We start from the raw sequence: 14,594 nt of genomic DNA, 5'->3' as shown, positions 1-14,594 counted from the left end.
AGTGATGGAGAGAGTAGAAGAACCCTTATATCTCCTTTGCTTCAGACTGTGTGAAAGAAAATGGAGTCAGACAAAGGAACAGCTAAGTGGGGCTGTGCGTGAGCAGGGAGGGTGCGTGCGGGCACTGGTCTAGAAGGACGTGACCGTGTCAGCTGGGACTCCGAGTATACGAAGAGCATAACGTGAATGGAACAAGGTGTTTAGTTCCTGATGCTCCTTGCCTGTCATGTATCTGTTTCTCAGTACGAGGGTATTATCTCTTCTCCTCCCATATCTTTGATTTCTCAAGGTAGGGTGTCAGGGGTGTAACACTTGGGTCGCTGTGCTTCTGTAATGACTGTAACTGTGACTAGAGAGAGAGGTTTTTAGATGACTGTAAATTTCAGCAAACTGATGAGGTAAAGTTTCCTACAGCTTTGCTGTCACCTGCTGTGTGGTTCTCACGTCTTGGGCAGAGCCAGGCAGCTCATGGTTTGCTGCCTGCGGCTGTGGCTGCAGCTGGCGGAGAGACCCAGCTCCGGTGATACAGCTCAGGCCGGGCCGGGGAGTGTGCTGCTGAAACTGGGTCACCCGCTTGGCTGCGGCGAAGTGCAAGACTACTGTGAAATGCCCGGCCATCGGCAAGAGTCCTGCAGGCAGAGAAGCCACACACATTTTACAGGCTCTTGCATGATGAATCAGCCCAGAAATGAGACTAGATGCTTTAAACCTATAAATTCCCAGCTATGGGTGGCTCCGCCGAGTAAGTGTCTGACTTTTGATTTTTGACTCAGGTCATGATCTTACCGTTGTGAGACTGAGCCCTGCATGGGGCTCAGCATGGAGCACAGAGCCTGCTTGGGATTCTCTCTCTCTCTCTGCTCCTCCCCCACTCATGCTTTTTCTCGGTCTTTCATCTCTTTCAAAATAAAATAACCTTAAAAAGTTACCAGCTCTGAACCATTCCTCCTTATCTCTGCTTGCCACTCCCTCTACACCATGGCCCCTTGTTTGAGTGGCTGATATATAATACTGTCTATGTGACTGGCAAAAAAAATAATTGTCTTTGTGTGAATGTGTTTTCCTTTTAGAGTGTATGGTGACTAATAGTATAGCTGTAGAAGAGGCATGAAATCATATAATTTTTTTAATAACTTTTTTAGATGTTTATTTCTGAGAGAGGGAGCGTGCAGCCATGCCAAGTGGGAGAGGGGCAGAGAGAGGGAGACGCAGAATCCGAAGCAGGGTCCGGGCTCCGAACTGTCACCACACAGCTCGATTCAGGCCTTGGACTCAGTAACCCTGAGATGGTGACCTAAGTCGAAGTCAGATGCTCAATCGACTGAGCCACCCAGACACCCCTAAAATCATATAATTTTTAACCCCTTCTCTGGGCACTAGTTTAGCTTGCTTAGAATATGGCCTTTTCTTATTATGTCTTAATTAGTTATATGAACCAAGTCAGATTCTTTAAATTTTACAATGACTTAGTAGGAAATATTTAACTGGAAGGTATTTAAACTAGTAACATGTTTACAGGAACCATTTAGGATATCTTACTATTTTAGTAAGGCAACAATCAAGAAGTCTTGTGAAAAAGCAATAAAAGAAAGAAATATTTTTTATAAAAATGCAAATTTTCCAGTTCAGAATTCAATTTGAGTATGTTTAACAACGTACAATATTTGTGTTTTATGTTGGTGACTTTTTAATATGTTGCCATACGTATAAAAAGGAGAATATTATTTTTAATGACATTTTTCTAGTAATTAGATTTTTGCTTTTTAAGTGAATTTTGTATCTCATTAACACTTTTATTTTCGACACTAAAACCAAGACCATTTGAATGGAACACTTTTAAAGATACAGTACGTGCAATCTTCTTAAATGTGGTATATAATTGATCTTTCAAGTTATTAGTCTAATTTCCCATATAACGGTGGTATTACTGTCTCCTTGTATCTTTTCAGGGAGTGCTTTTTGACAAAATTATCTTGGTAAAAATTGTTCTTCTTTTTGTAATCTTTTTTCCTGTGTAAAAAAAATCTGTCATTTTTCATGGATTTGCCTTTGTCAGTGAATGTTCTCTTAGTTTCTTAAATTTCCTGCTGGTTTTAATGTTTGGATTTGAATTATAAAAATTATAAAAAATTATAAAAAATTATAAAAATTATAAAAATGGCTTTATGTAATTGTATCTTATTTCTATTCTTTTCTGGTTGCACTCAATTCTGAGTGAGGCCTGAGAGCCTAAGGAATTCAGGGTTTTAGGATTTCAGGGCTTTGGTGCATAGACTGGTGACTATTCGGGGTCTTTTATTGCTTCCTGCCTAGTTATCAACCATATTTATAATTGTTATGGTGATACCCTTAGGTTAAAAAGAAAAAGAAACTTTAAGAAATACTTTTCTAACTCCTTGTTTCCACTTTCTCTATATTTTTAGAGTATGCCAAGATGGAAGGAAGCCACATACAGTAAGATTAGCAATCCGTCGGTACTCATCTGAGAATCACTGGGGCCGTGAGAGTCGTCAGTGCCCTATTCCATCGCATGTAATTCAGAAGTTAGGGACAGGTTTGGGCTAATTTTCTAATAATTTAATTGGCATGTTGAACTCTTTTTTTAAATTTTTAAAAAATGTTTATTTATATTTGAGAGAGAGACATAGCACAAGCTGGGGGTGGGAGCAGAGAGAGAGGGAGACACAGAATCAGAAGTCAGGCAACCCAGGCGCCCTAGCTGGTTGAACTCTTAAACAAACAAGCAAACAAACAGAAAAACCTTTGAATTACAAATGTGATCCAAAGATGGAGGGTCTTCACAGGGAGTTAGTAAGCTATTCAATACTTTCATTTTCACAGGAAGGAATTTTCACAGGAAGACTTTGTTTTTTTTTTTTTTAATAGATAATAAAAATAAAGACACAGTTAACAGTGTTCCCCAAGTTGAGAGAACACAAAACTATGATAATGTGTTACATGACACAAGATATAGGCATTTAGATTGTTTCCATTTTTTGGCTATCATGAAAAAAGGTGCTATGAACATTTCCACGCAAGTCATCGGGCAGATATGTGGCTTTGTTTATCTTGGGTAATTACAGAGAGTGGGGCTGCTGGGTTGTACGGTAAGGTGAGCTTTTAAGAAACTGCCAAACTGTTTTCTGAAGTGAGTATAAAAATTTACATTCTTACCAAGAATCCATGAAGGTTCTAGGCTTCATATTCTCTTCGCACTTAGTATTGTCAGTTTCTTTCTTTTTTCTGTTTAATTTCTTTAATGTTTCCAATATTAATATTTTTTCCACAAAGTAGAGAAAGCATCTCTGGGTATTTATCTAGAATTTATAGTTTTCATACAGTTATGGTATATGAGATAGTGTCATAGTTTATTAAAAAATAATTTTTTTAATTATAGTGAATTATAAAAGTATTCACATGCAAAATCGTTATAAGAATTCAGTCTTATAAACTAAAATAAGACAAAAAAACAGTTTTTTCAACTTAAATCAAAAGTCTATAATTTTTTAGGTAGCTTACTCCATCGCTCATTTATTTACACTAGTTGCCTTAGTATACCTTTAGTTTGGATAAGATATATCCTCTCTCTGTTATAGGGTATCTATTCTATTATTTTAGGTACACTTTAGCACATTGTATGTGTAATGGTATAGTACAAATTATAGCTTTGTACATGTTAATACAAGTCAGTTTATTTTATTATAGTCAATCTTGTGGCCTTGTAGTAGTATTTCATTATGTTTTAAGGTTTTTTTCTTCTTTCTTTATACATAATGCTTTTGGTAGCTGATCTAAAAATTCTTTGCCTAACCCAAAAGTCACAGGTATTTCCTCCTGTGTTTTCTTTTAGAAATTTAGAGTTGAGGTGGCTCAGTCCATTAAGCTTCCGACTCTTGATTTCAGCTCAGGTCATGAACTCACGGTTTGTGAGACCCAGCCCCTTGTCGGACTCTATGCTGACAGCGCAGAGCCAACTTGGGATTTTCTCTCTTCCTCTCTCTCTCTGTCCTTTCCTTCTCGTGCATACTCTCTCTGTCTCAAAATAAGCGAACACTTAAGAACACATTAAAAAAAAGGAAATGTATAGTTTTAGGGGCACCTGGGTGGCTCAGTCCGTTGAGCGTCTAACTCGATTTTGGCTCAGGTCATGATCTCATGGTTTGAGACTGAGCCCTGTGTCGGGCTCAGCATGGAACTCGGAGCCTGCTTGGGATTCTCTCTCACTTGTTCTCTCTCTACCCCTCCCCTGCTTGTGCTCTCTCTCAAAATAAATAAATAAACTTAAAAAAAAAAAAAAAGGGGACGCCTGGGTGCCTTAGTCGGTTAAGCATCCAACTCTTGGTTTCAGCTCAGGTCGTGATCTCATGGTTCGTGAGTTTGAGCCCCACGTCAGGCTCTGACAGCTGGGAACCTGCTTGGCATTCTCTCTGCGCCTCTCTCCCTCCCATCCTCCCTCCCTCCCTCTCTCTCTCTTTCTCAAAATAAGCATTTAAAAAATAAAAAATAAATTTATAGTTTTAAGCTTTACACTTAGATCCATTTTGAGGAAATATGTATGGTTTAAGAATCTCAGTTCATTCTTTTGTATGTGGATATCTAATTGTTCAAATAGAATTTGTTGAATAGACTACTCTTTTTCTCTTTAATTGTCATGGCACCTTTGTCAAAAACTAATTGACTATAGAAGCATTTATTTCTTAATATGCTTATTCCATTGATTTAAATGGTTATCTTTCTACCAGTGCTACCCTAACTGATGCTTTGTTGTAACTTTTGAAATTAAGTAGTGTAAGTTTTCCAGCTTTGTTCTATTTTGACATTCTTTTGGCTATTCATGATCCTGGGCTTTTGTTTGTTGGAAGATTTTAAAATAGGAATTTGATTTCTTTATTTGTTGCAAGTTTATTCAGATTTTCTATTTTGAGTCAGTTTTGTAATTTTTATCTTATAGGAATGTATCCATTTCATCCAGGTTGTTTACTTTGTTGGCATGATGTTGTCAATATTCTCTTATTATCCATCTCATTTTTGTAGGATCTATAGTGATGTCTCTCATTCCTGATTTTGGTAATTCATGTATTCCCTTTTTTTCTTTATTACTCTAGCAAAGGTTTATGTGAATGATGCCTCACTCAGGTGATCTTTTTTGTTTGTTTGTTTTAGATTTAAATCAGTTTATTCTTTTCAGAAACATTGTTTTGGATACATCAACTTAGAGATAACTGCCCATTTTATTTTCTCTTGTAGCTATGTATTTATATTATATTCTGATTTTTGTCAAAATAGCTCAGAGAAAGTGAGGAAAATATGTATGAGGAAAGTATATAATTTTTTTTATAGTTTATTACCAAGTTGGTTTCCATATAACACTCAGTGCTCTTCCCCACAAGTGCCACTCTCCGTGACCATCACCCCCCTTCCCTTCCCCCCTCCCTCTTCAGCCCTCAGTTTGTTCTCAACGTTTGGTATCATTGATTTCTGTGTTGTTTTTCTACTTTCTATTTCATGTAGTTTTGGTCTGTCTTTATTATTGCCTTCTTTTTGCTTGATTTAAGTTTAATTTGCCTTTTTCCCTTTGGTTTCTTAAGATGGAAGTTTACTTATTTTATACAGCTTGATTTTCTAATAATTTAAGTTTAAAGTTATACATTTCCTTTTAGTAGTGCTTTAGCTTCATGCCATAACTTTTGTTGTATTTCCTTTTCATTAAGGTCAGAATTATTTCTAATATCCCTTGTGATTTCTCCTTTGTGATTCCTTCTTTGACCCCATACCTTGTTTAGAAATTTGTTGTTTAATTTCCAAATATTTGATGGTTTCCCAAATTTCATTCTGTTGCTGATTTCTACTTTAATTTCATATTGATGAGAGCAAATTTTGACTAAATTCAGTCTGTTTAGATTTATTGAGTGTAATTTTATTGGCTAGCATATTGTCTATCCTGGAAAATGTACCCTTTGTGTTTGAAATGAAGAGTTGAACAACACCATCAAACCATTCTAACTAAAATTTATGGAAAACTCTACCAACATAGCATTTTTAAATGACAGCTTGTCTGGGTATACAATTCTTGACAGTTTTTCCTTCTATTCTCCAAATATACTATTCTCTTGTTTTCTGGTTTCCATTATTTATGATGAAGAAGGAGTCCGCTATAAATAGCTTTGTCAGTCTCCTTCCAATCAAGAGAGAATAACCACATAAAAATTTGAATAGAGAAAGTTTCACAGAATTATTAAACTGTGATAGGGGAGTGACTCTAAAGGTATAAAGAGGACTCCTTTTTTGTTTGTTTTTTAATGTTTATTTTAAGAGAGAGAGAGTGTGTGTGTGTGCGCACATGGGGGAAGGGCAGAGAGAGGGAGAGAGAGAGAACCCCAAGCAGGCTCTGCACTGTTCCTTAAGAGGTACCCGAGGACTGAGGAGAAGTACCCAGGGAAGAACAAACTTGGAAAGGAGAGCCCCCCTGCCCCTCAAGGAGAAGGTGTGGTTGCAGAACATTGGATGGTGGAGAAATCCTTTGAGTTACCTGGCCCAGAGCTGGTCCATGGTTACTCTGCAAAGGCCAAACCATCCTCAGATCTGTGGACGCACTGAGGCTGGTTGGTGGGCACACAGAAGGAGCTGGCATGTTGGGAGCATGCTCACTGGTGAGGCAGTGCGTGAGTTGGAGGTATGCAGTGTTCATGTTGGGAGGGCTTCTGTTAACAACCTTTTAGGATGCAGACAAACTGAGGCTGGTGGCTGCTTGTGCTGAAGAAGTCTCTTCGGCTCGTGTAGGTATGGTGCCTGCATAGGAAGAGCTGGAGGAAGCATCCACCTAAGTCAAGGCAGGTAGGTGGGTGTGCAGAATGAGTTGGGGCCCTTCCTGGTGTGTGTGGTGTTTGAGTTGGTAGTGCCATGGAACATAGTCACTAAGCTCAGGCTGGGGCTCCAGGTTGCTGAGGGGTGTGTGGTATGGCAGGCACTATTAGACATGCCCACACATACTACAAACCATGTAATGAATGGAAGCAAGAAAAATGGCTGTACATCCAGAAGGAGAAGCCACCTTTCTCCTTGAGTGGTCTTCCAGTGTTCTCTAATGACAAAACTTCATACTCTCTTCAGTGTAAAAACTCAGAGTCCAAGCATTCTCAGAGCAGGTACTGGTGGGCGAATTTGGAGCTGAGTTGTGCTGCATGGTGACAACGGTCATACTGTTCGTCTGCTTTATGTGACGGGCCGTTTGTCCCTGTTGTTGTCTTTCAGCAGTCTGAACCATGACGCGGCTAGTGTGGAATCTTTGTGTTTATCTTACTTGGGACCTATTGAGCTTCTTGATTCTGTAGATTAATTTTTTAATGAAATTTGGGGAATTTTAGGCTCTTATTTCTTCAGAAACTCTTTCTTGCCCCCATTTTTCTCTCATCTCTGGGACCCTCGTGGATATGTCAGTATGCTTGATAATGCCCTACAGGTATGCGCAGTTGTGTTCGTTTTTTTCCTTCAGTCTTTTTTGTCTCCTTTTTCAGATTGGATAATTTCTGGGTTTTTTTTTTTAAAGATTTTTACTTTTTGAGGTAATTTCTGTACCCAACATGGGGCTCAGACTTACAACTTTGAAGCCAAGAGTCTCATGCTCTACCAACTGAGGCAGTCAGCCACCCCAGGATTGGATCATTTCTGCTGAGCTGCCTTCAAGTTCTCTTGATTCAGCTGTCATATCAAAACTGCTGTTGCCACTCTAGTGATTTTACTTGTTTATTTTGACTACTGTAGTTTTGACTCTAGACTTGCTATTTGGTTTTTTATTTGTATGTTTGATTCTGTTCCCTTTTGATATTCTCCTTTTTTTTTTGTAGTCTTTACCATATTTTACTTTAATTCCTTAAAATAATTTTCTTTAATTCTTTGAACATGTCTATAGTAGCAATGTTGAAGTCTGCTAAATCCAACTCAAAGTCAATTTCTGTAGACTCTGTTTTCCTCCTGACTCGATCACACTCCTGTTTCTTCATGTATTGTAATATTTTGTTGAAAGGTAGACATTTTAGATAATGTCTAAAATGTTTTAGCAACTCTAGAATTGGATTTTTTTTCCAGTGGGCTTTCTCCCCCCATTTCCTTTTCTAACTTGTCTGAACTTAAGATGCAGAATCTGCTTCTCCTGTGATTGGTAGCCTCCAATTTCTCTGCTTAGCTTTCTTTTTCTTTTTTAACTTAAACGTTTTTATTGTGGCTTCTAGGTTACCCCTGTGTCTACATAATTTAGTGGTTAGCCAATGACTGGTCAAAGCTTTTGCCCAAATGCTAGAGCCTGAAAGGCTTCTACTTTCTGTCAGTACATAAGTGCATGGATTAGAGAGCACTTTAAAAAATTAGGCCAACAGACACATGAAACGATGTTCAACATCACTCAGCATCAGGGAAATACAAATCAAAACCACACTGAGATACCACTTCACGCTGGTCAGTGTGGCTAAAATGAATAAATCAGGAGACTACAGATGCTGGCAAGAATGTGGAGAAACAGGCATTCTCCTACCCTGTTGGTAGGAATGTAAACTGGTGCAGCCGCTCTGGAAAACAGCATGGAGGTTCCTCAAAAAATTAACAGTAGAACTTCCCTGTGACCCAGAAATAGCACTGCTAGGAATTTGCCCCAGGGATACAGGAGTGCTGATGCATAGGAGCACATGTACCCCAATGTTCATAACGGCACTTTCAACAATAGCCAAATCATGGAAAGAGCCTAAATGTTCATCAACTGATGAATGGATCAAGAAGGTGTGGTTTATCTATACAATGGAATACTACATGGCAATGAGAAAGAATGAAATCTGGCCATTTGTAGCAATGTGGATGGAACCCAGGCAGAGAAGGATAGATGCCATGTTTTCACTCATATGAGAAACTTAAACAGGAGAAACTTAAAAGAGGACCATGGGGGAAGGGAAGGGGGAAAAATAGTTGGGGAGAGGGAGGAGGCAAACCACGAGAGACTCTTGAATACTGAGAACAAACTGAGGGCTGATGGGGGAGTGGGAGATGGGAAGGGGGTGAAGGGCATGGAGGAGGGTACTTGTGGGGATGAATACTGGGTGTTATATGGAAACCAACTTGACAATAAACCATAAAAGAAAAAAAAATAAAAGATGTGGTATTTATGAAAAAAAATTAGGCCATTTTCAGGGCATCTGGGCGACTCAGTTGGTTGAACATTCGACTTGATTTCAGTTCAGGTCATGATCCCAGGGTCGTGGGATGGAGCGCCATGCTGAGCATGGAACCTGCTTCAGATTCTCTCTCTCCCTCTGCCCCTTTCTACAGCTTATGCCCTCTCTCCTTCTCTGTCTAAAATAAAATTTAAAAATGAAGCCATTTTCAACTCTGCCTTGGCTTTTATTTTTCTGGAGCCCATTTGCATCTTCTGTGCACATTGGTTGCCAGTCAGTCACGTGTGGAGAGCTTGGGCCCTCTATGGCCTCCCCTTCATGTGCATGCAGTCTCCCAGTAGGCTGGGGTTGGGAGGGAGCTTATCCAGTCCCCCTAACATTCTCTCATTTCCAGATCTCCTGGCTAAATTTATGGCTGGTGCACTGATTTTTACTCACTCCAGTCATAGCTATAACCTCAGACTAGAGTTATGTGCAACTTCATTTGTTTGCTACCAAGTTTATTCACTTCATTGGGCTTTTGCCCTCTGTCTCAGCTCAAGTCTGTCCTTCCTGGCAGCAGAGCTTCTGGCCTTCACAGCCAGCCTCAGCAGGCGCAACTGTGTAAAGATACGATCCCCTCCAGCCAATAAGGCTGCTGTCTTACTTTCTTATGGAAGTTCTCTGTTCATTTGCCTTTCATTCATTTCCAGATCCTCAAAATGGCTGGTTGAGACAGTTCAGTTTGTTTTTTTTTTTTTCAAGTTAGTTATGAGAGAGAGAAAGAAAGCGTGAGAGAGGGAGAGGCAGAGAGAGAGGGAGAGAGAGACAGAAAGAATCCAAAGCAGGCTCTGCATTGTCAACCCAGAGCCCAATGTAGGGCTTGAACTCGAACCTTGAGATCATCGCCAGATCCGAAGTTGGATGCTTAACCGACTGAGCCACCCAGCTACCCAGTTGTGTTCAGTTTTATTACTGTTTCATGGGGAGAAGTTTCTCTGGCCTCATCACCCTTCCATAATCAGAAGACCTGTGTTGCAAATCTTTTGAAAACTTTAACTCATTTGGCATTTTGTTTTTAGTGTTGAGATTGGCTGAGTTTAGTATATAATGTCAAGATGTTTCAATGATATTTATTTAAGATTTTAACTTCTTAATCTACATAGTATATATTAGATTAAGCTTTTAATATTGATTATGATACAGCGTGCTTAGATATGGTCAAACATTTTATTTAGGAAATCGTGATGTGATGACTCCAATGGTTGATATACTTATGAAACTTTTCCAAAATATGGTGAATGTGAAGATGCCCTTTCATCTGACTCTGTTAAGTGTGTGCCTCTGCAACCTGAAAGCACTAAATACTGCTAAGAAAGGGACTATCGATTATTATTTAACACCGTCATTATCGGCGACTTCCCGCTCTGGGAAGTGCAGTTTTGTAAGTACACTGTTCGATTTGTGTGGTTAAGCCTAAGTTTTTAGTCCATTGATACAATTTAGAGATTCTTCAAGATGATATTGTTCGAATGACTTACTTGTATATTGTACCCATTACGTAAGCATCACTGGATAAAAGAGAAAACCACTGTGGAGGTTCCTTGTTTTGGAAGTGTTAACTTCTAAAAGTTTGGAGCAACTTTTCCCCAAAAACCGCACTACCAAAAGCCATAAGGAACTAATAGCAACAGTCTCTCCTCATGAAGGACTTAACAGAAAATAGAGAGCAAGATGCTACTGATGAAAAAATTACCTTTCCTTCTGACATTGATCTTGAAATTTTTTATGAACTACCAGAAGAGGTACAAAAAGAAGAATATGATGATTAGCTAATAAATGTGAAAACATTTCTACATATTGGAAATAGATTATACATAAGCTCCAGTATCCCCTCAATGTTTTTGTTAAAGTATTTACATTTTCCTAGTTTTTAAATTATATTGAATTTTGATAGCAAGATTGACATGACTACTCATTGCACAGCTGTAGAAATTAAGAGCGTGGCAGTAGAGAAGTAGAGGCCTGTCATATTTTCAAGTGACTAAAAACAAAACCCTATATGTACGGCCACTAGGTAAACCTCTAGTTACTAAATATACTTTAAAAAATAATCATATTTTACTAAATTGTTCTTGCCTACAGTTAACTGTTAATTTAAAATGTTTTTATTTTCTTTGTTTTAATGTTAAGCAATATTTTCATTTACATTTAAGTTTAAAATGAGAACAGAGTACTGTTTCAGAAGTAATAAATCAGTAACTTCTTCAAATTACTTTTTTCCTGTGGCCCTTTTATTCCCTTTATTAACTGAAATTTAAAAAGGTGTTTGTTTTTTACTGTAGAATCAGAATGATAAGATTTTAATTTATAGTGGTATTAAAGGGGTAAATATGAGTGGAAGTACTTTGAACAGTGTGCCAGATCTTTGCTCCTTTTATTTTTTTGAAGTTACTGTTGTATTTGTTTCCTGAGTTATATTTGACTGTGAATACATTTTCATAGTGCTCCAAACTAGAGGGAAAATTTAGGTGAAAAATTTTATATAGAAAAATTATGCACATTAGGGGGCATCGGTTAACCATCCACCTTCAGCTCAGGTCATGATCTTGCAGTTTGTGGGTTCAAGCCCCACGTCAGGTTCTGTCCTGACAGCTGAGAGCCTGGGGCCTCCTTCAGATTCTGTCTCCTCCTCTCTGCCTCTCCCTTGCTTGCACTCTGTCTCTCTCTCAAAAATAAATCAACATTAAAAAAAGTAGTAACCTTAAAAATATAAAGAAAAATTATGCAAATTGGAGCTGAAGATGTTTTTAAATTTTTATTTTATGTAAATGTAAACTGTTATATTTTAATGCAGTGGATTTTTATCATAGATTTTTTTTTTCTTTCTGTTAAATGCTACACTTCACCATAGGGATTGTGAGAAAACGAGCCTTTGATGTTCAATGCATATATATATATATATATATATATATATTTAGATACCCTTAGATGAATCATTTATTTTTCTATTTTATTTTAATGTTTGTTTTTGAGAGACAGAGCATGAGCATGGGGGAAGGGTAGAGAGAGGAGACACAGAATCTGAAGCAGGCTCCAGGCTCTGAGCTGTCAGCACAGAACCTGATGCGGGACTCAAACTCAGGAACCACAAGATCAAGACCCGAGTTGAAGCCAGACGTTTAACCAACTGAGCCACCCAGGTGCCCCTAATCATTTACTTTTCTAGACCATCATTCTTTTATTCACAGAATTGGAAATTTGAAAACAGGATTGTTAAGGTCCTTTCCAAGTTTTCAAACACATACCTATCTTCTGGCTCACTGCTATCTAGGAAGGAAACCTCTCTCTAGAACAGTGAATAACGATGCACACAACAGTGTGACTAATTGTGGTGGGTTTATCATCTCTAGTTATTTGGAACTGGCCAAAAGAATTGAAATTATTGAGTTGGATAGAAACATGTTAGTCAAATAATGGCTATTGTCATGCTTCAGCAGTGTGAGTATTTAAAAGATACCAGAGATCTTAAATTACTGTATTATCCTTGTGTTCTAGAAAATGAAACACTCTAATATGGAAGATTCTTCCAAAGACAAAGAAGCAAATTGGGATTTTCTACCATCTGGAAGAATTGAAAGTACGAGAACTGGGGAAGCTCCAATAGATACTACAAATTTTTCTAAAGAAAAAGACACTGATAAATTCCGACTCTGGTCACTTACTGAAGGTATTGACCAAGAAGTCTTTAAGCAGCTTCCAGTAGATATTCAAGAAGAAATCCTTTCTAGAAAATCTGGAGAAGAAGTTCAAGGTGAAGGAAGCTTGAGTTGTCCATTGCATGCCTCTAGAGGAGTATTGTCTTTCTTTTCTACAAAACAAATGAAAAATAGTCCCTTGAATCCTAAAGATCATTTATCCAATAGCAAACAGATATCTTCTTTCTGTGAACCAGGAGCATCAGGTTTAAATAGCAGTAGTTCCTCTGCTCCATCTATCCTAAAGGATTATTCACATTATTTAGACAGTAGATTAAAAGATGAACAAATGAGTCAAGGACCTAAAGAATCTCAAGGATTTCACTTTTTAAATACAAACTGCGCTGTATCTGTTTTCCATTCCTTTGCAGATTTGAAGAGTGAGCAACTTTTCTCCACAAACCGCACTACAGATAGCCATAAAGAGCCAATAGCAACAGTCTCTCATGATAAAGGACTTACAGAGAATAGAGAGCAAGATTCTACTGATGAAAAAATTACCTTTCCTTCTGACATTGATCCTGAAGTTTTCTATGAACTACCAGAAGAGGTACAAAAAGAGCTGCTGGCACACTGGAAGAGAACAGGATCAGATTTCCACACTGTACAGAAATAAGCATGTTCGGGAAAAAGGTCTAGAAAGCAAAGGCCATTGTTCTCAGATTTAGCCGTTTATTAAGCCCCTCTGAATTAAACAGTAATAGATATTCATTAATGTAGAAATCTAACATAAAATGTTCCAGATAAAAGCAAGTGTAGGGGCGCCTGGGTGGCTCAGTCAGTTGAGTGACTCACTCGGCTCAGGTCACAATCTCACAGTTCAAGGGTTCGGCCCGGGTCTGGCTCTATGCTGGCAGCTAGCTCAGAGTCTGGAGTCTGCTTCTGATTCTGCGTCTCCTCTCTCTCCCCTCCCCCGTTCATTCTCTGTCTCTCTCTGTTTCTCAATAATAAATAAAATGTAAAAAAAAAAAAACCAAGTGTAGTAATGGGAAGTAAATTCTGGCACAAAACATAAAAATGTTGTAACAAGAAATAATGTAAAATTACCTTCTTATTTCTAAAGCGATTTTATATTGCTTTTCAATAAAAAGAATATCATGGTTAGTACATTTTCCATCAATTAGGGGGTTGGGGTGGGAGATATATGTGCCTATATATAAAAAAAGGCTAGCCAAATCATTGCTATGATACAGCAAAGAAACCTTTTTTCTGTGAAATAATGGAATGGCTCAAAAAATTTAGCCCATTTTGAAACTTCCAAATAAGAAATCGTACTGCTATTAAAAATAGTTATCTTTGGCTGAAGGACTATGTACTGTTTAATATGTTGATTTAAAAAAAAAAACAATGTATGTTCAAGTAATGCTTCTGAGTATGCTAGAACCTTCTACGATGCCTAGCATATAGAAGGTACTCAAATAATAATGAATGGTGTGGCAGGGACCAGGTGGAAAGTTGGGCAGGGGAGTGTTCATGTTGCAGAGAATTAGAAGGAACTCTCCATCCAGGTAGCTTAAGGGGAGGATGGACCCTAGAAAGCAATGTGATAAGTTTTTAGAATGCTAGATAATGGAAGAAGTCCATTTGCTTCTGGCTAGTCTGTAGAGCTTTAAAGTAATAATTAGATGTTTTTGCGTCTTCTTATTTTTGGAGATTAGACTATTGATGTCATACCTATAGCAAATATATGCAATTACTA

The 14,594-nt window shown here is 38.1% G+C and overlaps 1 protein-coding gene across 6 annotated transcripts in view; it reads left to right on the top strand.

Annotated features, from left to right (window-relative positions):
* POLI (DNA polymerase iota) overlaps positions 1 to 13,606 on the top strand; it is a 29,407-nt gene extending 15,801 nt beyond the window's left edge. For 3 of the 6 annotated variants that reach the window (XM_029922357.1, XM_029922362.1, XM_029922361.1), the window contains 3 exons: positions 2,424 to 2,554; positions 10,376 to 10,581; positions 12,696 to 13,606. In XM_029922357.1, coding sequence (XP_029778217.1) covers positions 2,424 to 2,554; positions 10,376 to 10,581; positions 12,696 to 13,511 — 1,153 coding nt within the window. In that variant the 3' untranslated portion in view covers positions 13,512 to 13,606. The remainder of the gene's footprint in view (positions 1 to 2,423; positions 2,555 to 10,375; positions 10,582 to 12,695) is intronic. The other 3 variants (XM_029922360.1, XM_029922359.1, XM_029922358.1) reach the window with 3 other exon arrangements.
* The last annotated feature ends 988 nt before the right edge of the window (positions 13,607 to 14,594 follow it).

Source organism: Suricata suricatta, chromosome 14 (genome assembly GCF_006229205.1).
Source record: "Suricata suricatta isolate VVHF042 chromosome 14, meerkat_22Aug2017_6uvM2_HiC, whole genome shotgun sequence".
Taxonomy (NCBI): Eukaryota; Metazoa; Chordata; class Mammalia; order Carnivora; family Herpestidae; genus Suricata; species Suricata suricatta.
This window is presented reverse-complemented; position numbering and strand designations above follow the sequence as displayed.